The 26639-nt window shown below is 36.7% G+C and overlaps 1 protein-coding gene across 6 annotated transcripts in view; it reads left to right on the top strand.

Annotated features, from left to right (window-relative positions):
- Nucleotides 1-26181, top strand: part of G3BP2 (G3BP stress granule assembly factor 2) — a 76713-nt gene extending 50532 nt beyond the window's left edge. For 2 of the 6 annotated variants that reach the window (XM_054688392.1, XM_037530649.2), the window contains 11 exons: nt 9786-9904; nt 12430-12511; nt 13811-13984; nt 14627-14717; nt 15655-15757; nt 16267-16447; nt 17417-17515; nt 21500-21602; nt 23685-23813; nt 24400-24518; nt 24873-26181. In XM_054688392.1, coding sequence (XP_054544367.1) covers nt 9810-9904; nt 12430-12511; nt 13811-13984; nt 14627-14717; nt 15655-15757; nt 16267-16447; nt 17417-17515; nt 21500-21602; nt 23685-23813; nt 24400-24518; nt 24873-25145 — 1449 coding nt within the window. In that variant the 5' untranslated portion in view covers nt 9786-9809 and the 3' untranslated portion in view covers nt 25146-26181. Of the gene's footprint in view, nt 1-9782; nt 9905-12429; nt 12512-13810; nt 13985-14626; nt 14718-15654; nt 15758-16266; nt 16448-17416; nt 17516-21499; nt 21603-23684; nt 23814-24399; nt 24519-24872 lie in introns of those variants that run through there. The other 4 variants (XM_054688394.1, XM_037530650.2, XM_054688393.1 and 1 more) reach the window with 3 other exon arrangements.
- The last annotated feature ends 458 nt before the right edge of the window (nt 26182-26639 follow it).

Here is a 26639-nt window from a genome sequence, read left to right as displayed (position 1 = left end):
TGAAAGATTGACATAGTGAAGCATAATTGTATTGTAAATTTGCAAAATTTACAGAGTTTCAAAACCATGCTTCATGTGTGCAGTTTTATGACTTTGGACAGCTGTATACACTCATGAAACCACTACCACAAAACCAAAATATGAGATAATGTCCATTACCCCAGAAGTTTCCTCATGCTTTTTTTAATATATAATTTTTTTACATCATTATTCATTTTTAAACAATATTTGCTTCCCCCACCCCCTCAGGTGTAGTCCCCATAGAGTTTCCTTCACCCAAGCACCATCACCTCAGTCCCCTGGTGCTCCTCCCTCCCTCCCTCTGATCCCTCTCCAGCCTCCTCCTCTGCAGTATGTCTCTGATTTATAATTGTCTGTTTTTGCTTTCTTGTGCTTTGTACTGCTGTTATTTTTTTTACACTGATGTCTTATTTGGTTCCCCTATATTCCTGCTATAAGTGAAACTATGCAGTATTTTCCTTTTTCCTTCTGGTTTATTTCACCGAGCACAATTCCTTCTAGCTCTATCCACGTTGCTGTGAATGGCATGAATTTATCTTTGATTGCTGAATAATATTCCATTGTGTATATGTACCACATCTTGATCCAGTCATCTATTTTTGGGCATTTGGGTTGTTTCCAGGTTTTACCTATTGTAAATAGTGCTGCAGTAAACATAGGCTTACAGGTATTCTTTTGAATCCTTTTTTTTGTGTCCTTTGGGTAGATCCCTAGGAGTGGAATTGCTGGGTCATATGGTAGCTCCATTTTTAGTAGACTGAGGAACCTCTAGACAGATTTCCATAGTGGTTGGACCAGTTTGCACTCCCACCAGCAATGTAGGAGAGTTCCTTTTTCACCACATCCTCACCAACATTTGTTGTTGCTTTTTTTAATATGTGCCATTCTTACTGGTGTAAGGTGGTATCTCAGTGTGGTTTTGATTTGCATTTCCCTGATGATAAGGGATTTTTTCATATGCCTGTTGGCCATTTGTATTTCCTCTTTGGAGAAATGTCTTTTAAGTTCTTCTGCCCATTTCTTGTCCTCATGTTTTTTTTTTTTTTTTTTTAAACATTTATTTATTTATTTATACAAGCACTGGGTACAGTCAGAAGCGCGGGAGGGTGAGAGAATTCACCAGAGCCAGAGCGGGGAGCAGAGCAGGCAGAAGGACCGAAGTACACTGCTGAGGGGAGCAGCGGGCGGCAGGAGAGGTCTGCGCGCCATGTGGGACCCTCCTCCGGTGGCCGGGGAGCAGCCGGGGATCGAACTGGCGCTGCAGAGGCTGCGGGCAGCCTCGTAACCCAGCGCTCAACCGCTGCGCCACCTGGGAGGCCCGTCCTCATGTTTTTATAAGCATTTCCTTTTTTCTTGCTGTCCCTGATCTCATTTAACCACTATAGTTTTGCATATGTACAATGTCTTATCAGTAAACTCATACAATATTAACTTCATTAGCTTTAAATTATTTTTTTGAAACTCATCCATGGTGTTGGATATATCTAAAATTTCTTTTATTGCCGAGTAGTATTGTATAGATTAATCAGAATTTGTTTATTCACTCACCTAATTCAGTATTTAGTAATAAAGCAGCTGTAAACAACATATAGGTCTTTATGGACATAAAGTTCATTTTGAGTAAATATGTAGACGTCAATTGCAGGGTAATATGGGATGTTTAATTCTATGAAACTACCATGCTGTTTCCATCCTTGCAAGCGTGTATTTTCAGATTTTAGCATTAGCCATAATTACAGGTATTCAGTGACATCGTGATTTTAATTTGCATTTTCCTAATGACGAATGATAAGGTGATTATTTGACATCTGTACATGTATGTCTTAGTGTAAAGTATATATTCAAATCTTTGGCCAGAGGTACAGGGGTAAGAGGATTCACCAGAGACAGTGTGGGGAGAACAACAGGCGGATCTACTGAAATACACTGCTTAGGGGAGCAGCGGAGGAGAAAGGAGGAGAAAGGAGAGGTCTACGGTGCCATATGAGGGTTAGCTCCCTGGCCGTAGTGTAACTCAGGCCACAGCGCTGAGATTTAACCCATCCGCCACCAGGAAGGCCCTCTTTTCCCATTTTAAAGTTGTGTTTCCTCCCTGTTTTCTTTTAAATACCTAGCTTATGCTTTACATTTAGGTCTGTGGTCCTTTTTCAGTTAATTTTTGTGTGATGCAATGTATAAGTCAAACTTTGTTTTTAACAGGTTGAAGGCAAGTTGTTCCCAAATCATTTTCTTGAAAAGGCAGAATTACTTTTGGTACCTTTGGAGAGATATTGACTATGTGTGTGGACCTAATGTTAATGTTAATTAACATTATAAATTACAATGTTAATTATAATTTTAAAAATTAACATAATAAATTATAATGTTAAAAAATCTCTAAAAATTCTTAAGATTATTTGTTAAAACTGTTATATTTGATTTGTTTTGGCCCACTAGTCTCAAAACTAAATTCTAATTTGATATTGCAAGAGTAGTGTATGTTCATGTAAATGCTTGTTTGTGTACACATAGATACATTTACATATAAATAATAAAGTATGGGTTCTTTTAATCATTTTGAAGTTGCATGGTTAATGATTTTAATTGATTCATCTGTTCATTAGTATTCCCCATAGCAAGTTTTGTTATTAATTATTACCTTTTTTTATTTTAGTAAGCTGTATTTCTGTAGAGGGCCTTGTACTCAAACTGAATGTAGGTGTTTGGATTTTACTGTATATGCACTGTGGAGATTAGATACAGATTTAGGTAGATTTGAGAACTGAAGGCATTAGACTATCTGAAATTGCCAGGTTAGAAGACAGAACCTTAAACATTTCTGCATTTTTTTTTTAAATGTTCCATACTTTATTTATTTATTTTAAGATTTATTTTTATTTATACAAGCACTTGGTACAGTCAGAAGCGCGGGAGGGTGAGAGAATTCACCAGAGCCAGAGCGGGGAGCAGAGCAGGCAGAAGGACCAAAGTACACTGCTGAGGGGAGCAGTGGGTGGCAGGAGAGGTCTGCGCGCCATGTGGGACCCTCCTCTGGTGGCCAGGGAGCAGCCGGGGATCGAACTGGTGCTGCAGAGGCTGCAGGCAGCTTTGCAACCCAGCGCTCAACCGCTGCACCACCGGGGAGGCCCCATTTCTGCATTTTGATGAGGGAAAAAAGTTGCCTCATAGAAATCCAGAAGAGTTAAGAGGAAGTGGTCAATAGAGATAATGTAGACAGGTAGAGGAGTCAGGAGATTTTTCTAGGATTGTGACTTTCTAAAAAAATTCATTTAAGGGACAGTTCAGGTTACAGTGTTTGAGAGGGAAATAGAAAAAAGTATTAGAAATAACAAATAGAGAAATGTACTGTTAGTTATTTAGGGTAGAATATGATTTAGAACGTGCCTTGATAAACTCCCAAAGTACTGTGAAAATTCAGAGAAAAACAATGATAGTCTATTAAGGACCAGGGACGATTTTCAGGGGGCAATTTTTTTTTTAAGATTTATTTATTTATGCATACAGAAACTGGGGTACAGGCCAGAGGTGTGGGAGGTGAGAGGATTCGCCAGAGACAGAGTGGGGAACAGAACAGTGCTGAGGGGGGCAGCAGGAAAGCCAGGAGAAGTCTGCTGTGCCATGTGGGTAGCTCCCCGACCAACCAGGGATTGAGCTCGTGCTGTTGCAGAGGCTTCGTAGTGCTGTGCTTATTAACCCAAGCGCCACCAGGGAGACCCGAGGGGACAATATTTTAACTGGACCCAAATGAACACATTGATTTCAACCCTTATAGATAGGAAGATATGGAATGGGTATTGGTGTAGGAGTCAATGTGCTGGTAGTTCATGTAGAATAGGCTTTTAGAATTCTAATGTTGGAGGGCCTCCCCGGTGGCGCAGTGGTTGAGCGCTGGGTTGCGAAGCTGCCCGCGGCCTCTGCGGCGCCGGTTCGATCCCCGGCTGTTCCCCGGCCACCGGAGGTGGGTCCCACAGGCCATCGGAGGAGGGTCCCACATGGCGCGCAGACCTCTCCTGCCGCCTGCTCTGCTCCCTGCTCTGGCTCTGGTGAATTCTCTCACTCTCCTGCGCTTCTGACTGTACCCAGTGCATGTATAAACAAAACAAACAAACAAATAAATCATAAATAAAAATACATGCCTCTTTAAAAAAAAAAGAATTCTAATGTTGGAGAATCCTAATTTAACTTTGTTGGACATTTAACAACTAAATTTCCACTAAATTGTTTATCTCTGAACTGTCTGCAGCCACTGGCTGTTCATGAAGTAGCTCTGTTCAGGTTATTCTTGCATTATCTCGAAACTAAATCTACCTTCCTCTAATTTGCTTTCACTATGTATAAGTAATTTAATTTGTGCAAGTCAAAATAGAACTGTCAGTTCATTTTAGACATTGCGTCTAGATTAAGATAGTCTGCGATTGTTTGCCATGGAGGCAACTCCACTATACTAGTGATTCCCTGATCTTTAAATGGGAGACAGAAAACCAAGTACATAACTAAAAACTGAAGTATTAATCAGGATTGAAAAGAGGGTGATAACTTTGCTTGACAACAATAACTAATTATTTTGAAATTGAGGGAATTAGAGCATATAATAGAACATGAGGTTTAGTATGACTTTCTTAGTTATGCCTTTGTTTTTCTTTTTCTTCGCTCACCTTTCAATGGGTTCTAAGAAATTTTTCAGAAAAAAAAATGGTGACATTTGATATAGAGCAATTTCCCATAAGAGGTAGAGTAGGTGTGTCTCAGGAATTAATTTAGGTAAATGAAGAGGAAGCATTGTAAGAAACAGGAATGAAGAAAAGAATGGTGATGAAGACACACTGAAATTTTAGGTGGGCAGAGTTGGAGAAATAAGATGAACTCTGAAGTAATTCAGGGCTCTGTAAATAGCAAGGGATGCTAGATATTATCACATTTATATCTGGATAAATAATTAGGAATGAGATTGTTTTTATTTGACAAGAGCAAATTTTATGTTGTGCATTCCAATATAACATTAATCTTCATATTTTCAAATGATACTGGGTGGAAATGAAACTATAATACATGGAATTTCACTCTTAAAAAAAGAGGTTAGATAATAATTACTCTTCTCCAACGGTGCTAGAAACTAACAATCTTTGAAAGGCTCTTGTTGTGTATAATTATCTTTAAATATTGGCCATCTTTGTTGAACTTACATTCTTGTAGGCTTCGCTAGAAATCACTTCTCAATTTGTAGATTAGGGAATTGAGATTCAGAAAGATCATAATTGTTTTGTGGCCTTTGATAAGACATTTTTTCTCACTCCCATGTTCAGAGGCTTGCTAGATTTTGGTGTTTTTTGAATGCTTTTCTGTAAATAATGAAAATGGCACAGTTCTTGTAATCACATTTATTCTGTGTGTGTAATTTGGCTCTTTTGTCCTTGCTCTCAACTTTCTTTTATTGACTGTGCATGAATTATAAATGCAAATATATATTACTCAATTTTCCAAGTCTTATGTTCTACAACTTTCTTGTTTATTTTATCCCTAATGCATCTTGATGCATTCCTTATTTTTTTAACTGTTAATTTCCTTTCTCTGGGGGAGAAAATGGAAAGATAGGTAAGATGGCAATTGAGTAGAACACAAATTATCGTCATTGAAAAGTAGGTAAGTGTTGAGGTTGCTCGCCCTCCCACCAATACTTTCTGGTTGATGTGGTTGATTTCCATCAATTACAGCTTAATCATCTAAATTCTGAGTCACTTTAAACCATTTATGTTGAAATAATTGATCTGTAATTTACAGTTAAGTGAAAACACTATCCTTGTTTTACCATTCCCTGTGGGACTGCCCTATTCCTTAAAAAGTAGACTGTGCATAACCTGTTCTGTATAGTTGTTTATTTAGGCTTTTATCAGATTAGCATTCCCTTATCACATTTACCATTAGAAGTTCACTATGCAAACTACTTCCTTTGAATAAATAATATATTGAATAATAAGTCAAAGTTGCCTCTACTGCCTAGCATCCTGACCTAAATTTATGGTATCCTGGCCATCATATTTAAGTGACTGCACAGGTGGTATGCAGTTTGAAGTCTCTGTCACAAAATTCTTTACTGTATTTTGAGCTTTCTTTGATGTGGCGTGTGTACTGTACTTTTCCTACTTTATATGTGATAAAATATGATAGGTAAATATGTACTTCCTAAATATAATGGAAGAGTTAGGATAAATTGCACAGTCTCACTATAAAAAAAATTGGATATAGAAAGGAGGGGGGAAAAAGATTATCCCCAAGCTCAGAAACAATACCTTGTAGTTTTTCTGTTATTGATGATTAGACTAAAGCTATTTTGTATATCATTTTATTCAGAGGACTAGTTAGTATCTTCGATATCTTAGTATTGTTACAGGGCAGGGATAGTGGTACCCCAGAGCCCCAAACGTGCCCGTTTTAAGTAGTTTCTGCCATCTACTGCCTAAAGACAAAACATACTCTAGTGTGTATGAACTTTGGTGGGAAGGAACTTTAGTACAATTATGCAATACAGAAAGGGGTGAGAATATCGTTTCCAAATGAAGCACCCTAAGTTACCCATCCCCTTGTGGGTAAATGCCCAGCCAAACAGCTTTGGCCCAAAGTAGGATTACTGAGGCCCAAACACCTGTCACAAGTCTAACACACCTTCGGGTGGGGACCTATAAGAAAAGGGTAGAAGAGGCGCTGCACTTCTGATACAGAAGGAGCAAAATCAAGATAAATGTTGTCATTGATAACCTCCCCACGGGGGTCTCACCCACATCTGTTTAAACCAGTCCAGGGCCAGGAAGCAAAGACAGTTTCTTCACATGTCTGTCTGCTCCATGGGCCTTTTTCAGGTCCTTCTTCCTTCCTCTTCAATATCTCCAGCTTCTTCTCCCTGCTCAGCTCCACCATACCTTGGGCGGGGCCAGGAACCTGGACCCTCTGCTTTTTCTGGGGACCAGCATGTTACAGTATTGGTGGGTTGTAGAAAGTCATGACACATTTTTTTCTATTTTTCAAAGAAAAAAAATGTGTCATGACTTCTGACAACCCAGTATTTTAAGATCAGTTGTTACAATATTAAAGTATTTATAAGTTTTTCATTTTAGTTACTTTATAAAATGATTCTTTTATAAATGATTCTTCACATTTCCCCATTTTTCAGAATAAAACTATGTTGTTCAGCTTTGCTAACTGTAAATGAGAGTCCTTTTAATGTAGTAGGGCTTGTTGACTTCTTTAGATTGGAGAGGGGTAACTAGTGGCACCTGAAATGATTCTGCTTTATGAATTAAATTTTTTTCATAAGTTGGTTTAATTGAGGTGGTATAGAATTTGTGGTAAAACAGACTGAAGAACAGACTGGCAGGAATCTGGGCTGGGTTTACTCTGACTTCACAGCTAAGGGGGACATGATTGAGAAACTAAATTGCAGATGAACTACGGAGTGATTTTTTTTTTTATTTACACTAAGTTTATTCTTAAATATACAACCACCTCCAAGAAACACTCATACAATAACATGTTATAGCAGAAACTCCAGGTATTTAAACAGGAATGGAATTAAGGATCACCAAGGCCTTAGACACAAGGAGCAACTTAACTCTTTGCCAGATTATTAAATCCACCTGTAGCCAGGGAAGTGTTCCATACAGCCTTCAGTTTTAACTTCTTCAATTTCTGCTCTTCTTTTTGTTTCTGTTTGAAATCCTCATCTTCCTTGTCCATTTCCTGCCTGCTTCTTGGGACTGATTCAGGCTTATCTTGCCAGTGCTCCTTCCCTGGACCTTGCCACCAGAAGCAGTGAAATAACTATTTTTGAAGCAAGTGAGATATTATATAAAAATTTTAAACAAATTTGGAGAATTTTTGCAAGATGAGATTGAGTTTCAAGACATCTGTAAAAAGAAAAATAGGAGACCAAAAAGAATATTGCATAAAAGATGAATTGTGAGTGTAGAACTACTTCTTTTATTGTAGGTTCCACAATGGTTGGTCCCTGATTTTCATAAAAATTGTCACAATTGTGATGATTTTATGGACTGTCTGTGAAATTACTTGTTTACAGGAAACCTATATTGAAATTGGTTTGCTAAACAAAAATTTAAACCACATCCTAATTTTCCCAATAGACACACACTTAGATATTACGGCTTTTTTTTCCCCCAGTAATTTTCAGTGTAGGAAAAGATGCTTGATTTTGTGTGTGTATGTGTGTGTGTGTGTGTGTGTGTGTGTGTTTATTTAATGAATGCCATGTTTTCTCTTTGCACTTATCTCCAATTCCTAATATTTTAACTTTGGTTGTTCTGGAGGTTTTTTATAGACAAATAAAGGATTTTTTTTTTTTTTTTAAAGATTCATCTATCTATGCATATAAGAACTGGAGCATAGGCCAAAGGCGTGGGGGGTGAGAGAACTCACCAGACCCAGAGTGGGGAAGAGACCAGGCAGATTGATGAAGTACACTGCTGAGGGGGGGCAGCGGGCGAGCCAGGAGAGGTCTGCTGCACCATGTGGGTTGTTTCCTGGCCAGCTGGGGGGATCGAACGTGTGCTTGCAGGGGCTGCGGACAGCTTCATAGGTTGCATCCCAACCCCCTGCACCACCAGGGAGGCCCCTGAAGGATTTATTTTAAATAAGATAAGGGTTAGGTTTTCTATTTATACTGTTGTTGTTGTTTTTTTAATTTTTTTTTTAATAGAGGCATGTTTTATTTATTTATTTATTTGTTTGTTTGTTTATACAAGCACTGGGTACAGTCAGAAGCGCGGGAGGGTGAGAGAATTCACCAGAGCCAGAGCGGGGAGCAGAGCAGGCAGAAGGACCGAAGTACACTGCTGAGGGGAGCAGCGGGCGGCAGGAGAGGTCTGCGCGCCATGTGGGACCCTCCTCTGGTGGCCGGGGAGCAGCCGGGGATCGAACCGGCGCCGCAGAGGCCGCGGGCAGCTTCGCAACCCAGTGCTCAACCGCTGCACCACCGGGGAAGCCCTATTTATACTGTGTTTTATTGAGATTTTGAATTAGAAGCACTTTATCTTAATATCTAAGCCATTTTCCCCCTTTTTGCTTGTTTGTATCTATGACAGATTATAAATACCTTGAGGACTAGAGCCTTGTCTTATTTACCAGGGTATCTTTATTATCATAAACAGTTCCTGCTATGTAGTTGGATGCTTAATTAATGGAAAGACATACAGTAAATTGAAAAAATACTTATCTCTGACTACTGGGGTTATGTTGACGTGGGGGGAGGGGCCCACACCCCTGGCACCACTACCTGTTGTTGATTTTTAAAGGTTTTCATTTTGAAAATGGTGAAATTAACCCTTGGAAGAAGGGAGAATACAGAGCAGAGACACTCTGTTCTGACTTGGATCTTTTGCCTTGTTTCCAAGACTTCAAGGGCTTTGACAAGGACAAATCCAAGGACTTAGGTACTGGTTTTCAAAGAAAAAGGGTACTGTGAATGGAAAGACTTAGTTATGACATTCATAGTCTGAGGCAGCACTGAACACTTAGGGAATAAGAAAGAAGAATAATGCTATTCCCCCTGTTTTGAGGGAAAAGGAGATCGAGAAATATTGATAAAGGAAAAATGCAAATGTTAAGGTTACCAGTCACTAGAACTTCATTATTTTGCTGCTGTTTTCATAAATGATATGAACATTTTTTATTCTTGTTTGTATGGCTAAAAGAATTTATTTATGAAAGTTTTCCAGAGATGATTTTAATAGTTACTATTCTTCTGTTTGCTCCCTTAGCATTTGACATTGTGCAGCAAAGAAATGGTTATGGAGAAGCCCAGTCCGCTGCTTGTAGGGCGGGAGTTTGTGAGGCAATATTATACTTTACTGAATAAAGCTCCAGAATATTTACACAGGTAAATTTTAAATATGTCTAGTGTTTTTATTTTGTTTCATTTTTTGAATATGACTACATGTTTTGCCTTATCTCCTCATGTTATGACATTATCTTTGTAAACATCACTAAGCCAATATTTTAACCAGTATTTATTAATAACTGAAGCCAGTGTTTTTCATGTTTTTTGATTAAAATTTGTAGTAAGAAAAATGTTTCACCTCATATGCCATGAATAGCAGCAGGTAACGCATTTGCAACTGTATACACACACACACAGGTATACTGCACAGTTATGTGCTCTGCATTTTATTTCATTAAGAATAGTAACGTTAGCCTTGATCAAATAATGGGTTCCAATCTGTGTTTGAAATCACTGGTAAATCATCTTTTCACCCTCTCTAAAGCAATATGAAAATCTTTTCTAATTGATATGCTAAATAGTATCCCTTGGTAAAACTGCATGCAGCCTTGTTTACTATTGGCAAAAGGTGGGCCTCTGTAAGCTTTTTTTTTTTTTTTTTTTTAACAAAGCTTGAAATTGATTTATATTGTGAGTAGTATTCATTAGTTTTTTTTAATGTGTGTATTTTAGTAGGTAGAAGATTAAGTCTTTGCAAGTATTTGAGCCCTCTCACTTGAGTTAAGGATGAATAAGTCATTGCCAGTTAATGTGTGAAAGGCTGTTAAAAAGACATAACATACTCTTTTATCTGTCGGTCTACATTATAAGCATGCAGTATACTATACATTGTTACATGTTTGTAGTATTCTCTTATTCCAGTAGACAATTAATATATAAATAACACCCCCTCCACACGCAAAAAAAATCCCCCAAATGAATAGCTATACATTTTTTAATTATAAAAATAAAGACACTTTTTTTGACTGTGTCTATGAGGGATTTTGAGGAGACAAGACACTAATAGGGCCTTTCATTTTCTGAAATTTAGTCTTTTCACATTGTACTTATAGCATATTTAACATTTTTTAAATAGGAAACTTTTGTAATGACACAAAGTAAAATTTTAAAAGTCTCTCCACTGTCATTTAAATAACACAAACTTCTGTTTTATACTTAGCATGTGTAACCAGTTTTTCTATTAAAGAAAATTTAGTTTGTAATTTTTCACTTGTTAAGACTGTCATTTACAACCCTACACATTCATATATGTGTACCTTTCTATAGTTATTTTCTTGGAGTAAGTTCCTAGAAATAAATTTCTAAAGCTTTTCTTACACGGGTTTCCTGCCTAGTTGGCCTCTTGAAAAATGTTAGCAGTCTAATATGCTCACTAGTAGTACATGAGAGAAAATAGTGTAAACTTAAAAATATGGGTAGTGGTTAAAAAACATGGACTTTGGAGCCAGCCTGTCTGGGTTCACGTCTTAGCCGTCAACTCAGGGTTGGGTTGTTAAATCTTTTGAACTTCACTTGCTGCCTTAAATTATAGTGCTTAAAATCATGAGGTTGTTAGAAGAGTTAAATGCATCCGTATATGTAACATACTAAGAACATTGCTTGACACAGAAAACGTCTTAATATTATGATAACAGAATATGAAAAAATCAACTTTTCGTGTTTGAGAACTTTAAATTAGAAAGATGATTGATTCTGATGCTTTCGGTAATACCAAAAAAACACAAATTTATTCTGTACTTAAAGAGCAGTGTAAACATTAATGAGAAATTAGATGCTGAGGTAATAGATGTTTGACTTGGTCTCTGAATTATTTCACTTACTTTAAATCTGTTTAAGTCTTTTGAAATGGTAATTATTTGGAAGTCTGAGTAGAATGTTAAATTGTTTCTGATTCTCAAATAAAACTAGATAACTGATTTTTTTTTTTTTTGTATCTGAAAGGGAAAAAGGGTCAGTTACTACAGCATCAGTATTTATGAAGTATTTGACATTTTTTTCATTTAATAAAAAATATGTAAAAAGAATTAGATGAGGGCCTCCCTGGTGGCGCAGCGGTTGAGCGCTGGGTTGCGAAGCTGCCCGCAGCCTCTGCAGCGCCGGTTCGATCCCCAGCTGCTCCTCGGCCACCAGAGGAGGGTCCCATATGGCGTGCAGACCTCTTCTGCCGCCCGCTGCTCCTCTCAGCAGTGTACTTTGGTCCTTCTGCCTGCTCTGCTCCCCGCTCTGGCTCTGGTGAATTCTCTCACCCTCCCGCGCCTCTGACTGTACCCACTGCTTATATAAATAAATAAATAAATAAATAAATAAATCTTTAAAATAAATAAATAAATAAAAGTTACTCTATATTTAAAAAAAAAAAAAGAATTAGATGAGAATAGTGACTGAAAACATATTAAGTGTGCTGGGCACAGTAATAATTTTATGTTGTCAGTCATCTAATCCATCTAATAATTCTGTGGAGTAGTTATTGTTCTATTTTATAACCAAGGAAACAAGTAACTTGTGCACGTTCATAGAACTAATTAGTGACAAAGCGGGACCTGGAAACTAGGTCTATTTGACACCACACCACTGTTAAATTTCTCTTGACAATTAAATGTTAATCATTACCATTGGTTTTACAGGTTTTATGGCAGGAATTCTTCTTATGTTCATGGTGGAGTAGATGCTAGTGGAAAGCCCCAGGAGGCTGTTTATGGCCAAAATGTAAGTTTCATATATTTTTAAGATTGTTGTATGTTATGATAGTGGTTTGAAAAATGGCCTTCATGTGCCTGTGGGTTTCATCTTGAATGTGATTTTTCATTATTACTAGCAATTTTGTTTCAGTAGTTGTCAAATGTACTTTGGGTTCTATAAACATTGATAGGGTATGAAACATGGTGTTACATTGGGGTGGAATAAAGAAAAAGTGGGATTTTTACATGTTTGTATTTTATTTAAGATTTATTTATGTGTATAAGAACTGGGGTGAAAGCCAGAGGTGTGGGGTAGGGGGAGGGTGAGAGGATTCACCAGAGAGAGTAGGGAGCAGAAAAGGCAGATCAACTGAAATACACTGCTAAGGGGAGCAGTGGGCGAGGCAGGAGAGGTCTGCTGCGCCCTGTGGGTTGCTCCCTGGCCCCATGTGGGTTGCTCAGTCAGGGATCGAACTCATGCTGCAGTGGCTGGCTATAAGTTAAAAGCACTGTCTTTAACCCCTACACCACCAGGAAGGCCCTGAATATTTGTATTTTTTTTTTTTAAATTCAACTTTGAGGCCCTCTTTTTTTAAGATTTATTTATTTATACAAGAACTGGGGTACAAGTCAGAGGGGCAGGAGGGTGAGAGAATTCACCAGAAAGAGTGGGAAGCAGAACAGGCAGACAGACCAAAGACAGTGCTAAGGTGAGCACCGGGCGATGCAGGAGAGGTCTGGCTGACCGGGAATCAAACCTGAGCTGCAGAGGCTGTGGACAGCTTCACAGCACAGCGCTCAACCCACTGCGCCACCGGGGAGGCCCATGTTTGTATTTTAATACCTAAAACAGTTTAGTCAGACCATTAAGTTTATACAAAGCCACTTTTTGTTTCCGGAATATACAGAAGTATATGCTCTTTAGTAATTTGTAGAGGATGTAGAACTTCAGCTACTCTCTGAATTACAGAACTTGACTTTACCAAACTAGAGAAAATTGAAAGTAAAAGAAATGGCATTAGCAAAATCTATAAAGAAAATTAGGCTTAATGCAAAATAGTGGGCAAAAGCTATATCAAATCCCAGATTACCACATAATATAAGCTATCCATTATGATTTCTTGTATAAAGGGATGACATCTTGATAATAGTGTGGTGGTTTAGGGACATTAGTTAGGCAGTAGTATGGTAGAATGGATTCAAATGAGGCAGAAAGAATTAAATAGTTCATATTCTAAAGTGGTAAGGACATCAGTGAGGGTTTATTGTATAGGTAATGCAGTATCATTAAAGTTTGTATTTCCTCCTTCTTCATCTTCTAATGAAGGATATACACCACAAAGTATTATCTCTGAACTTCAGTGAATGTCATACTAAAATTCGTCATGTGGATGCTCATGCAACCTTGAGTGATGGAGTTGTTGTCCAGGTCATGGGTTTGCTGTCTAACAGTGGGCAGCCAGAGAGGAAGTTTATGCAAACCTTTGTTCTGGCTCCTGAAGTAAGTGTTGTTTCATTTGCATGACTTTACTTGCCAGTTATTAGCTGGTGGAAGTATCCTAACGTAATAGGGTGGTCCCCAGGAAAGAGGGAGGTTCCAGGTTTCCTGACCCACCCAAGAGAGGGTGGAGCAGGGTCTGGAGTGCCCCTCTCCCTGCTCTGTAACAGTAAGAGTTCCTTACATGTTTACGCATGTAGCTATTTCTGAGAAATTTGTATTGGACCTATATTGTATTTTGATGGTATAGTTTATTTGAGCTTTGGGTGTGTATGTGCATGTTTTTATTATTTAGTACTGGTATAAGTATGTAAATAGATGATTAAGATTATAGATATACAAGAAATAAAACAATAATAATAATGCTGTACTTGATAATCTTCATATTACTCAAATGGGAAAATTCTATTTATTTTATCCTGTTTCTTTTCTATTGAATAGCCATTTCTTGAGTTCCAGTGTTCTTTGAATGACTTTTTTGTAGCTTATTTTATATTAATGTAATAGTATTTTCAGCTTTGGAAAATTATATCAAGTCTACTTCTATAATATTAAAATTGATATTTTATGTGCCATGTAATTCTCTTTTTTTTTTTTAAGTGTGTATGAATATTTATGTGATATTTGTATGTTGTTTTCCTATAGGGATCTGTTCCTAATAAGTTTTATGTTCATAATGATATGTTTCGTTATGAAGATGAAGTATTTGGTGATTCTGAACCAGAACTTGATGAAGGTGAGGTTGCTTTAAAGATAGAACAGTTCGTGTTATACATAAAAAGTATGAAACTCAACAGATATTTGTCTGTGTCTTTTATAACTGCATTAAACTCCCTTTCTCTTTTCTTCCTTTGGGTTTTTTTTTTTTTTTTTTTTTTTTTTTTTTTAAGATTTATTTATACGTGCAAGAACTGGGGTACAGGCCAGAGATGCGGGGGGTGGAGTGGTGAGAGGAATCACCAGAGACAGTGAGGAACAGAACAGGCAGACTGACTGAAACACACTGCTGAGGGGAGCAGTAGGCGAGACAAGAGAAGCCTGCTGTGCCATGTGGGTAGCTCTCAGGCTGGGAAGGGATTGAACTCATGCTGCAGAGGCTGTGGATAGCTTCACAGTGCTGTGCTTTCGCACCACCAGGGAGGCCCCTTTCTTCCTTTGTTTTAAAACTTACTCATTATGAAATCATGTAAAAATCAGACAAAGTGAAAAAGTTCTCCTCAACCCCAGTCTCTATAGCTAATCAAAACTTACCCCTTCCCCATTTTTTGCTCTTCTCACCTGTAAGCTTGTTAGCTGTCAATTTTTGGCTATACTGTAATTTTTAATTGATCTTCCATTGCACTACATCATTTTGTTCCCTATATCGTAATTGCTCTTTTTAATGGTTTTTGACGAAGGAAGCTGAGTTAATGACATTAATATCATGTATTTCCTACCATTTCTATTTCTTAGCAGATTTTTTTTTTTAATGGAGTACAGCAAATACCAAACTTCACGTTACTTTTACTCTTCAGTTTTTTGAGAGAACAGGGAATTATGCAGTTGATTGCTTTTGTAAGAAATTTGCTAATTTTTTACTGTCGTCGCTTCTTTAAACATATTAAAAATATGCATATCAGAAACTGTTAAGCCTCTTAAAAATAGATGTGATGTGCTGTATTATCTGTTGTTAGAATCAGAAGATGAAGTAGAAGAGGAACAAGAAGAAAGGCAACCATCTCCAGAACCTGTGCAAGAAAACACCAACAGTGGTTACTATGAAGCTCATCCTGTGACGTAAGAATACTGTTTGTAATGTATTTGGTCTGAACTATAATGTACTTAAAAGGTGGTTTTTGTTCTAGAATTACTGTTGGAAATGAATTTTTTTAATAAAGCCACCAATCAGACCAGTTTTGAGTACTTATTACATACATGAAGAATTACTTTATTTAACTCAAAAAATGAACATGGTTTGACCTAAAGCTGATCGTTGACTGATAATGTAGTGTTTCAGACATTACAGAAAGTGAGCATTTTATTTTTGTAAATGTGGGATTTATTTATGGTTAGCATTAAAGTATTCTTAATAATTTTGAGATCTTGTTTTTAAATAATGGATTTAAAGAAATGCTGCTTGAGAGTATTATTCCCTTCTGCCTTCCAGTTAACTTTTGCTTCAAAACAGCTTATAGATAGAGAACAGGTTATTACTAGTTGTGCCCATTAGGTTAGGAAGTAATTGAATTTTATTGAACTTGATCATTTCACTCACTGAATAATGAACAAAAAATATTTTATTATAGTAATGGCATAGAGGAACCTTTGGAAGAATCCTCTCATGAGCCTGAACCTGAGCCAGAATCTGAAGCAAAGACTGAAGAGCTGAAGCCCCAAGTGGAGGAGAAGAATTTAGAAGAATTAGAGGAGAAATCTACTTCTCCTCCTCCTGCTGAACCTGTTTCTCTGCCACAAGAACCACCAAAGGTTAGATCAAAAGAACTTTTTAGACTGTAACATCACACTTTCATATTTGGTACTGTTAATGAAGCATGACCTTTGTTCTATTACGTTAAATTATTTGCTATAGTAAACTATATTCTTATGTATATGAAAGTTGTGGGGGTTTTATAATCCTGAGGAAATTCCATTGTTCCCCATCCCCGAAGAAAATACCCTTAAATGAAATTTAAAATGCATCCTTGTCTGTATGCAGTATTAGTTATCTTACTTGAAATTATTCAAGTCCATATATAAAGCCGAGAGTTGCTCTTCCATTGTGTATTAAGTTCTTTACGCACTGATGCAACAGGATTCATATAATCTCCCAATTCAAACAAGCTGGCCTTTTATTATTTACAGATATTTCTGGTTTAAATGGGAACATTTCCTTTCTACACCAATTAAACTATCTTGGAAAGATGAGTAACACCCAGAGATCTTTTAAGCCTACCTAAGACATCTTTTATCTTTCTGTAAAGTAGGTTAAAATAAAATATATTTGGGTAGTGAGAGGAACAGATTCCTTGTTCAATTAGTGATGTCTTTTAATGGTTCCAGTTAGTGCTCTTTTCTTTCCTTTCATCCCCTTCTCCCCTTAACACTATTACACACCCTATCTTCTCCCAAAAGAAATTGGTTCTATTAGGTTCAGATTTTTCTAGTTTGTGTAGTTGTTAGTGGTTTTGTTGCCACTTCCTGTTCTATATAGAGCTTGTAGGAACTTGCTTGTGGTTTTATTTAGTTCAGACAAAATGGTGATAAATAATGTTGCATAATGAGATTTTGAAATCTGGCACATAGACTGGCATGTGTGTGTGTGCCTTTCTTTTAGGAATCCTTCAATATAGAGCAATAGCTTAGAAATGAAAACAAAATAAATATTTGGAAGTTTCCCTATAGGAATGTTGGTGGTTTTCCATGATTAGTAGTCTAGGTTTGTTGCATTTCCTGCAGGCTTTCTCCTGGGCTTCAGTGACCAGTAAAAACCTGCCTCCTAGTGGTACTGTTTCTTCCTCTGGAATTCCACCCCATGTTAAAGCACCAGTCTCACAGGTAACCAATCTGTGAACACATTGGATTGTATCCTTGTTACATTGCCAAATGCTTATCTTTTTCATACTTTTTAAAATGAGTCAATCATAAATTATGCATTAAATTTACAAAAAATTTGTATTAAATGTCAATGCACCCACATTAAATGCCAAATCACCATTCATCATCTACATCGGTGGTATTTGGGGTTTGGGTGTGTGAAATGCAGATTAAGTTGGTTTTACCAATATACATATATACATAGTCATTTTAAAAGGCTTCTGAAAACAACAAAAACGTTCCTTTTTAAAAAATTTTAAATATTTTAGGGAAGAAATTTGGAAAGACACAAAGTCGTGTGGAATTATAAGGAGTCATTGTTTTTTAAAAAAGGAAAGTTTTAAAACAACTCTAATCTCTCAGTCTGTAAGTGTTTCACACAGTTTGATCGAAGCCTGTACCAACTTACGACTGTAGTGTTCACCTTAACTGATCATTCCAGTATTCTGCTTTTTGTCTGTTTCTCATCTACCATTTCAGAGCTTTTCAAAAACATTGATAAGAAGACATTGCTACCTAACATGTTTATAGGTATTGGTTAAAATAATTAAATTCCACTTAAGCTTATAGGCATAAAGAGTGGTCAAGTCTTTTTCATAGACTTTGAGTCAGATTTCATTCCACTAGAAAATTTACATTTAAAGTGGTTAGTGCACATAAATTTGTTTATATACACCTTTTATATACTCTAAGCAGTGAAACTTCTGTTCCAAAAATAGTAATTACAATCTTTTTGGTGTTGGTATATATAATCAGCTACACAGTAATAGAATACCTGTTGTTGTTTAGGAAATGTTGAGTAATTACCTAAGATCGCAAACAGATTCTTATCTTAAAAATTAATTTGCCCGGTATTGCTTATACCTTTCAGTTCATCTAAAGACCTGATATGTGACTTCTGGCTTTTCTTTTGAAATGTTTGGTTTCTTAACATATTTGCATTCGGAGTCCCTTGGATTATTACTTTATCTCAGAGAGTTGAGTACATTTATTTTTAAATATACTGCTTTAAAAGCTAAAATAGATGATTTTTATTATGCTTTTAATATGCATCATGTAGTTGTGCAAAAAGCACTTTATATTCATTCTTTCTTAATTTACAACCACCATGTGAGAGTTGGTTTCATAATTACGTTTAAAAACAGGAAGATTGAGGCCTAGAGTACCTCATGCAAGGTCAGACAGCGATATCAATAGAAGGGCAGGTAAGCCTATAGACTAATTTAGTCCCTTGGAGGATTTGTATCTCTTCACATCAAGGAGGAGTACTATATTAAAGCATGACTAAATTACACTAGAGATCTACCCTTTTGCCGGGGTGGGGTGGGGGAGGAGTTTAAGTTTTGAAGTTACTTTTTTAGATTGTAGACCATATTGTATTTTCCAACCCACCCCTTAAACAAATTTTAAGTATAATTTAGACTTTAAAAGATGTTTTTCTCATCTTTATATTTAGAATGAATTTATGATTTTTCCACTTGATTTAATAAACCGCTCAATTTTTATTTTGTAACTTGATGCAGTATCTTCCCATAATACTTTTAGTATAGATAATTGATTTAAAATTTACATCTAATTCTTAGGTTATTGATAGGCATTCATTTAGGTGTAGGAAAGTTTAGTTCTCGGTAAAAACACTTGTCTGGAAATTGGCTAGTTCATCCAAACAGCCTATATTCAGTTGAAGAACTTGTTTATTAGATTCGTGGTTATTTGTGCTGTTATTTTATGGTTCCATTTTGTTTCATATTTATTCTACCTTCATTTGTGGGATTTTTCATGTAGCACACTTTCTGGTGGCATGGAATTAGTGTAAGGTCCTAAAGTAGTATAACGTTGCATGGAGTTAGTTTTAGGTCCTAAAATAGGATGTGGTATGTTAGCCATTTTGTTTGTTTGGAATAAATATTTTCAGTCATGAAATTGAGCCTGAAGATTTGTAAGGGTGCGGCTGGCTTTGTTGACATACATTAATTGGTTATTGAAAGGAATATTAGATTTTTGGTCTCATTTTTCTTGCATCGACTATCAAATATCTAGTAAAAGTCTGGTGTCTTAATCATATTGAATGGATTATTTAACTTGTTAGAAAATTATTTGAATTTGTTTTTAATTTTAAATCCTTAATGGATAATTAAGAACTTTTTATTCTACAACTTACAGTTACTTTTGTTTTGGTGTTTTGAAAAGAATTTAAATCAGTTAGCCAGGGTGCCTCAAGTTCTTTGATTAATAGTTGAATAGACGAAGTCTAAAATTCTCGTGCAATTTTTAAAATGAAATGTTTATCTGCTGTTTATATTAATTTTCTAAATTAGCTTTATCAGGCCTGAACACAGTATATCTTTTCTTTAACTTTTATATTCATGCTGCTTTACATTCATGCTGAAGTAAGTAGTGCTTTTTAGACCCCCTTAGTTGAAATTTATAAATAACTGACTTTTCAGACATCACATTTTGTTTCAAATTATTATATAATGTTAACTCCAAATACAAATAGCAATGGTCTCACAACTATAATAAAGTCCCCACTTGTCAGCATTGAGCATTCCCCTCCTACATGGTTTTGTTTAGAGAACTAAAAATTAAGTTATTTTAAATGAACCAAACTGAACATCTGTGTCTAATGATACTGTGCTTTGTTAGTAGGGTGGAGATATGGTCCATTATATGAAATAAATACATATAAATAATTGAAACAACTGGAGAAAATTAATTTTATATTTCAACTAGCAAAATTCTAGAACATGGGAAGCTATATTGTCTTGAGGGAAATGGGACACGTACATGCAGGAAAACAACTCGGAAAGAGATAAGCAAATCCATTAAAAACTGCTAGTATAGGAATTAATATACCTTTTGGTTTCAGTGTGTAAAATAATTTGCAATAAGTTATCATTATAAAGAAACTTAAGTCTTTATATAAAAAGTTGTTCTTGCAAATTGTATTATCCCATAAATAAATGATAAAAGATTGAGCCACTGCCTGAACAGAGAAGTCCTTAGAAGTGATCAACCATAAAGACAAACCTGAAATTACTTTCTGACTTGTTTTTTATATCCTGCTGTTGCCAACATCCTTTAAAGACAGAAATGTTTTGTTTCTTCTTTGGGCCATAAGTATTGGTCAGTAGACAGCCTGAAAAGTTGGGGATACTGAACAGGACATTTTGTGTTAAAATATTTATTTTAATTGTATTTGTTTAATTCAGCAGTTAGAAACATTTTAAGGTATTCTATGACATTTTAAGCAGCTATACACCTCTCTCAGGCACAGTTAAGGAAAATAGTTGGGGTCAGTCCTTCAATAAATGCACACCTTATGGAAGAACAATACAGAACCAGAGGACTTCCTTTACTATTTTAGATATGCATGTTCCTCTCTTTATGTGCATTTTAACTTAAAGGTAGTATTTTTAGACTCTAGAGTAAGCTAAATTGCATATTTTGAACTTTCAGAATACTGATTTTCAATATTTATGGGTTCAGGTTTAGAAGCTATTGCATTCGAAGGGTAGCAAACTGGATAATATATTCTTACCTATCTAATATTTCTTTACCTATCTAAGATAAAGATGGCTTTTTATTTTGTGTATGCATTTACATGGAGTGGCTCATCCTGCATTTTTGTGACTTTTGTAGCAGTACCTTTTATGCTGTCTTAGTGTGGATGTAAATTAGTGGGGAAAAATGTAATTTTAAAAAGCAGCTTATTGTGAGTTATATAACTGAATGGAAAGACAAAACTACCCTACAGTCCTAGATTGGTACAGAATATCTTTATAAAAATAAATTTCACATACATAGGACACTATGTTAAAAACATGCAAAGCTTTAAAAATACTGTTATGCTTGCTGGTGTCTTGTTGTAGTTGCTTTAGTTAATATTTCTCCTTTGGAATGTATTTTCTTTTTAACGTGTTTTTTTTTTCCCTTGTGTTTTAGCCGAGAGTTGAAGCTAAGCCAGAAGTTCAATCTCAGCCACCTCGTGTGCGTGAACAGCGACCTAGGGAACGACCTGGTTTTCCTCCTAGAGGACCAAGACCAGGTAAGTCAGCCCCATCTATAACTTCTATCGTTTAGCTCTTGAAAAGTTGGGAGATGGAACTTTAAAATACTGTAATGTATTTTATACGCAAATCCTTTTAGTAAAATATAGTCTTGGGGTAAGACAATTTTTAGGGGAGGACTCATTGACATGTCGTAGAGACTCGTATTTGGAAAATGTAGAAGAATTTGGAGACAAATTTTATTTTGTTTTTTGTCATTGGTTGTAAGAATTCAAACCCAAGCTGCCAATGACCTACTCTTTTACTTACCACTCTTAATCTCTTCACAGATAAGTAATAAGCACACCCTGATTCTTCTTATTTTGATTGTCTTCAGTATTAAGTTGCCATGATTTTTGACTTGTTTCCATTGTTAGCTAATATATGTACTGCCTCTGAATTCCATAGACATGTTTAAATTGCTTTTGGAGGAAATGGGAGACATACTTTGCATCAAATTTAGAAAGTGGCATTTTTTTCCACCAAAGTAAATATAAGTGATGTGGTACTAAACAAAGAAGTGGGGCCTCCCCGGTGGCACAGCGGTTGAGCGCTGGGTTGCAAAGCTGCCTGCAGCCTCTGCAGCGCTGGTTCGATCCCTGGCTGCTCCCCAGCCACCAGAGGAGGATCCCACATGGCACGCAGACCTCTCCTGCTGCCCGCTGCTCCCCTCAGCAGTGTACTTCGGTCCTTCTGCCTGTTCTGCTCCCTGCTCTGGCTCTGGTGAATCCTCTCACCTTCCCGCGCTTCTGACTGTACCCAGTGCTTGAATGTATGTATGTATGTATAAATCAATTAAATAAATAAATAAAGAAGTAATAGGAGCTAGAGATTTTGTCTTAGCTTTGCCACTGATTGAGTTTATGGTCTTGGATCATAAATTATGAGATTGTTCCTTTTTTTTTTTAATTTTTTTTTAATTAAAGATTTATTCATGCATGTAAGAACCGGGGTACAGGCCAGATGTGTGGGAGGGTGAGAGGATTTATCAGAGACAGAGCGGGGAACAGAACAGGCAGACTGAATGACATACATTGCTGAGGGGAGCAGCTGCGCCATGTGAGTATCTCCCTGGCTGGCCAGGATCAAACCCGCGCTGCCGAGGCTGTGGACAGCTTCACAGTGCTGCACTCAACCGCCTGCACCACCAGGGAGGCCCTATGAGATTGTCTTAATGTCATTCAATCGTTAAATGATTTTTTTAATGCAGTATCTTCTTGTTTTCTTCAGTGTTGTCTATTGTGTTATTAGGAATATCAAACAAGATTTGTGTGTGTGCATGTGTTTACGTACACATACATTTATCTTTGAGAGCACCCTAACATATGTAAAATGCTGTGAAGTGAGATATTCCTACTATTAAATTTACTGATGTAGCTGTAATTTCATATAATTGAAGATTAAGTCATTTGTAAATTTTAAAATGCTAAACTATTATTTGCTACAAATATACCTCAGTATCTGAACCTTTTTTTTTTTTTTTTTAATAGAGGCATGCTTTATTTATTTTACTTGTTTGTTTGTTTGTTTGTACATGCACTGGGTACAGTCAGAAGCGCGGGAGGGTGAGAGAATTCACCAGAGCCAGAGCGGGGAGCAGAGCAGGCAGAAGGACCGAAGTACACTGCTGAGGGGAGCAGTGGGCGGCAGGAGAGGTCTGCGCGCCATGTGGGACCCTCCTCCGGTGGCTGGGGAGCAGCCGGGGATCGAACCGGCGCCGCAGAGGTCACGGGCAGCTTCGCAACCCAGCGCTCAACCGCTGCGCCACCGGGGAGGCCCAGTATCTGAACCATTTTGATGTGACTGTAAAAGTTTGGTTAAGGAGGAATATCTGTGTTAATATTTGACTTTCATGTAATCAGACCAGTAGATCTAAAAGAAAGGACTTAGTCCCTCACTTTATAGTGTAATACCATGTTGTTTTCTAACCTTACTAGCCACCTCTGTTTAGATGGTCACTATCTCACTAAATTAAAACAGGAATATTGATGTTGTGTGATTTCTTAAATTTGTTGCTTTGAACTAGTTTTTAAAGTTTATATTTGTAAACTTTTAGTATCTACTCTATTCCTTTTTCTCAGGCAGAGGAGATATTGAACAGAATGAATCTGACAACCGTAGAATAATTCGCTATCCAGACAGTCATCAACTTTTTGTTGGTAACTTGCCACATGATATTGATGAAAATGAACTGAAAGAGTTTTTCATGAGTAAGTGATGTTTTTCTGTATTTTAAAGTTAAGCAGAAGACTTGAGCTTTTTCCATAATTAATTTTCAAATAATACATACTGTAGCAATCACTTTAATTGATCAGAAGGGAGAAGACTATATTGTTGTTTCGTAGTGATTGTACTTAGTGTTGATTGAACTGGTTAGTAGGTTAGGAGAAAGTGCTGGAGGATTCAGCCTTAAATTTCAATATGAAACTCACTTGGCAAATGAAAATAAAAAATAAAAAAATAGTGTTTTTTTAATAAAACTTCAGGTGACATTTCAAAAACTGATAAGATGCAGAAGGGTAACCAAACAAGCAGTCATACCTGTTGTTAGCATCTTAGGTAAACCAACTATATCAGTGAATATGCCATAGTTGTTACTCAGTATAGCAACTTGCAACTTTTACAGCAATAAAGTTGGTAATCCATTGCCTTCTATACCTACTAAAGCCAAGATGGAAAAGCCAATTTGGTTATAAGTGTCATAAAGATAAGGAGGTTAAGGTAAATTCATCCTGAACAATTAAAGTCTTCAAAGTATTCTGTTAAGATAACTTGGTGCAATGTTTACTTTCACAGGTTTTGGAAATGTTGTAGAACTTCGCATCAATACCAAGGGTGTTGGGGGAAAGCTTCCAAATTTTGGTTTTGTGGTTTTCGATGACTCTGAACCAGTTCAGAGAATCTTAATTGCAAAAGTAAGTGACTTAAAGGGCATAAAATTCAAGCTTTAATTAATTATTTCTGTTGTGTATGATATTAATTTTGTGCTTTTTATTTTTTTTTTTTTTTAATTTTGTGCTTTTTAAAACCATAGAAAATATTTTGTTAATTTTAAACTTGAAAATAGTTCATTATTAAATGGTCATTTATGCAGAGAATAAAGATATGTTAGCAATGTAAGTCTGAGACTTGAGAAAAAGACGATTGGGATAGAGATTGCATTTTAAGAATTTTGTGAAAGTTTCCTCTTAGGAGTTTCTAATGTATGCAAGGGAATACATTACTATTGCTGTCTAACCTGCCCCTAAAAATCTTTTTCTCCCCTAAAGCCAATTATGTTTCGAGGGGAAGTACGTTTAAATGTGGAAGAGAAAAAAACAAGAGCTGCAAGAGAGCGAGAAACCAGAGGTGGTGGTGATGATCGCAGGGATATCCGGCGCAATGATCGAGGTCCTGGTGGTCCACGTGGAATAGTGGGTGGTGGAATGATGCGTGACCGAGATGGGAGAGGACCTCCTCCAAGAGGTGGCATGGCACAGAAACTTGGCTCTGGGAGAGGAACCGGGCAAATGGAAGGTCGCTTCACAGGACAGCGTCGCTGAAGCTCCACTGTTGGCAAAGTCTTAGCAGTGGTACATAATTCATCGTGTTTGCATTCTTGTTATTTTTTTTTTTTTTTTGGCTTTGGAATGTGACACAGCCTTTTTGATCATTTCTTTGATGTGAAAAGCATCTTTTGGTTATCAGTTAAATTGAGGTGGACATTATTTCCCCAATTTCACAACAGGATTCACATTAATTTATAAATCTAGACTTGGAGATTTGAGGACTGAGAAATGACCATATCTAAACTATCTACAACAAAATGAACTTAAAAGGACATGCCCAACTGAATTCAGGTCCTTTGAGTCAAAAAATCCTCTGCTGCACATTTTGTTTAAGTGTTACTGTTTCTGCCTATTAATGTTGGAAACACAATTAGTGCAATTTGTGCAATTGGAGAATCTTGCCTTTTTTCTTGGCTCCCCCCCAAATACAAACCAACAGAAACTTGTTATGCACTCATCAAAAATGCACTAATGGGTACTTTGAACTCATTAACATTGACATCTGCGACAGGAGGCAACAGGGGGAAAAAAATCATCTTTTTTCCAGTAGAGAATAGTTTGTGAAATGATGAGGGCATTTTATCTGCTTGCTGTGACCAGCGTATGTACACATAAACCTTAACAAGACTACAAGTATATTCCAGAAGGAAATCATTTAGTTGTGAACTAAGTAACAAAATCAGAACTTCAGATGCTATGGTCTTGACTATTAGACCAGATTTAGTAGCTCCATATCTAAGATTTTTCTACCTGCCCCTCTTCAGTACAGGGATGGCTGGCTGCTCAACACACTCCTCCTCCCCTTTTCCTTTCTTTAAGCTGTGTACAGTGAAAATTGTCTTTACTGTATTTTTGTTCTCTGGTAATGTAATAAGCATGATGGTGCCTTCTATTAATACATCATTCCAGTCTTGCTGGTAATTTTGTACAGTATAGTGTATGAATTGCTGTGCTGCAAAGCCAAACAGCTGCAAAATGTTGAAAATCATTGAAGTGTATAAAAATTGCAGTATCTTTAAAATCAGTAAAATTGACTAGCATATTATATATCTTGTTCAGTTAACAATTTTGTGTTCTCTGTGGGAGTGAGTCTTGTGTGTTGGGGAGGGAGAGGGAAGGAGGAAGTCAGTTACTAGAGTAAGTCTCTTGTTGACTTTTCTCTTAGCATAAATGTGAACGTTGAAGCATATCACTTGAGAGGTGCTTGGAAAAGTCAGTCAACTTAATGTACATTTTTAGTGACATTTTAAAAGCAGTCAGATTCCATAAACGGCAAGTAAACCTGAAGTGAGGATACTGCAATTTTCAGAGAAAAGAACAGCAGCTCTTAAGTGTTTGCATTTTCTATGGGGTTGGGGGGGCAGGGAACTATCATTCATTTTGCACAATTCTTGAACTGATGTCAGCACCCGAGTGGCTCTGAATTTAAGTCTGGGACGACATCTTTTATTTTTACATGAATCTCTAAACAATTCTGTGAGCAAAGTT

Source organism: Talpa occidentalis, unplaced genomic scaffold (genome assembly GCF_014898055.3).
Source record: "Talpa occidentalis isolate TD23 unplaced genomic scaffold, MPIMG_talOcc4v2.1 talOcc4.6, whole genome shotgun sequence".
Taxonomy (NCBI): Eukaryota; Metazoa; Chordata; class Mammalia; order Eulipotyphla; family Talpidae; genus Talpa; species Talpa occidentalis.
Note: the sequence above shows the minus strand (reverse complement) of the source record. Positions and strands in the feature narration are given on the sequence as shown.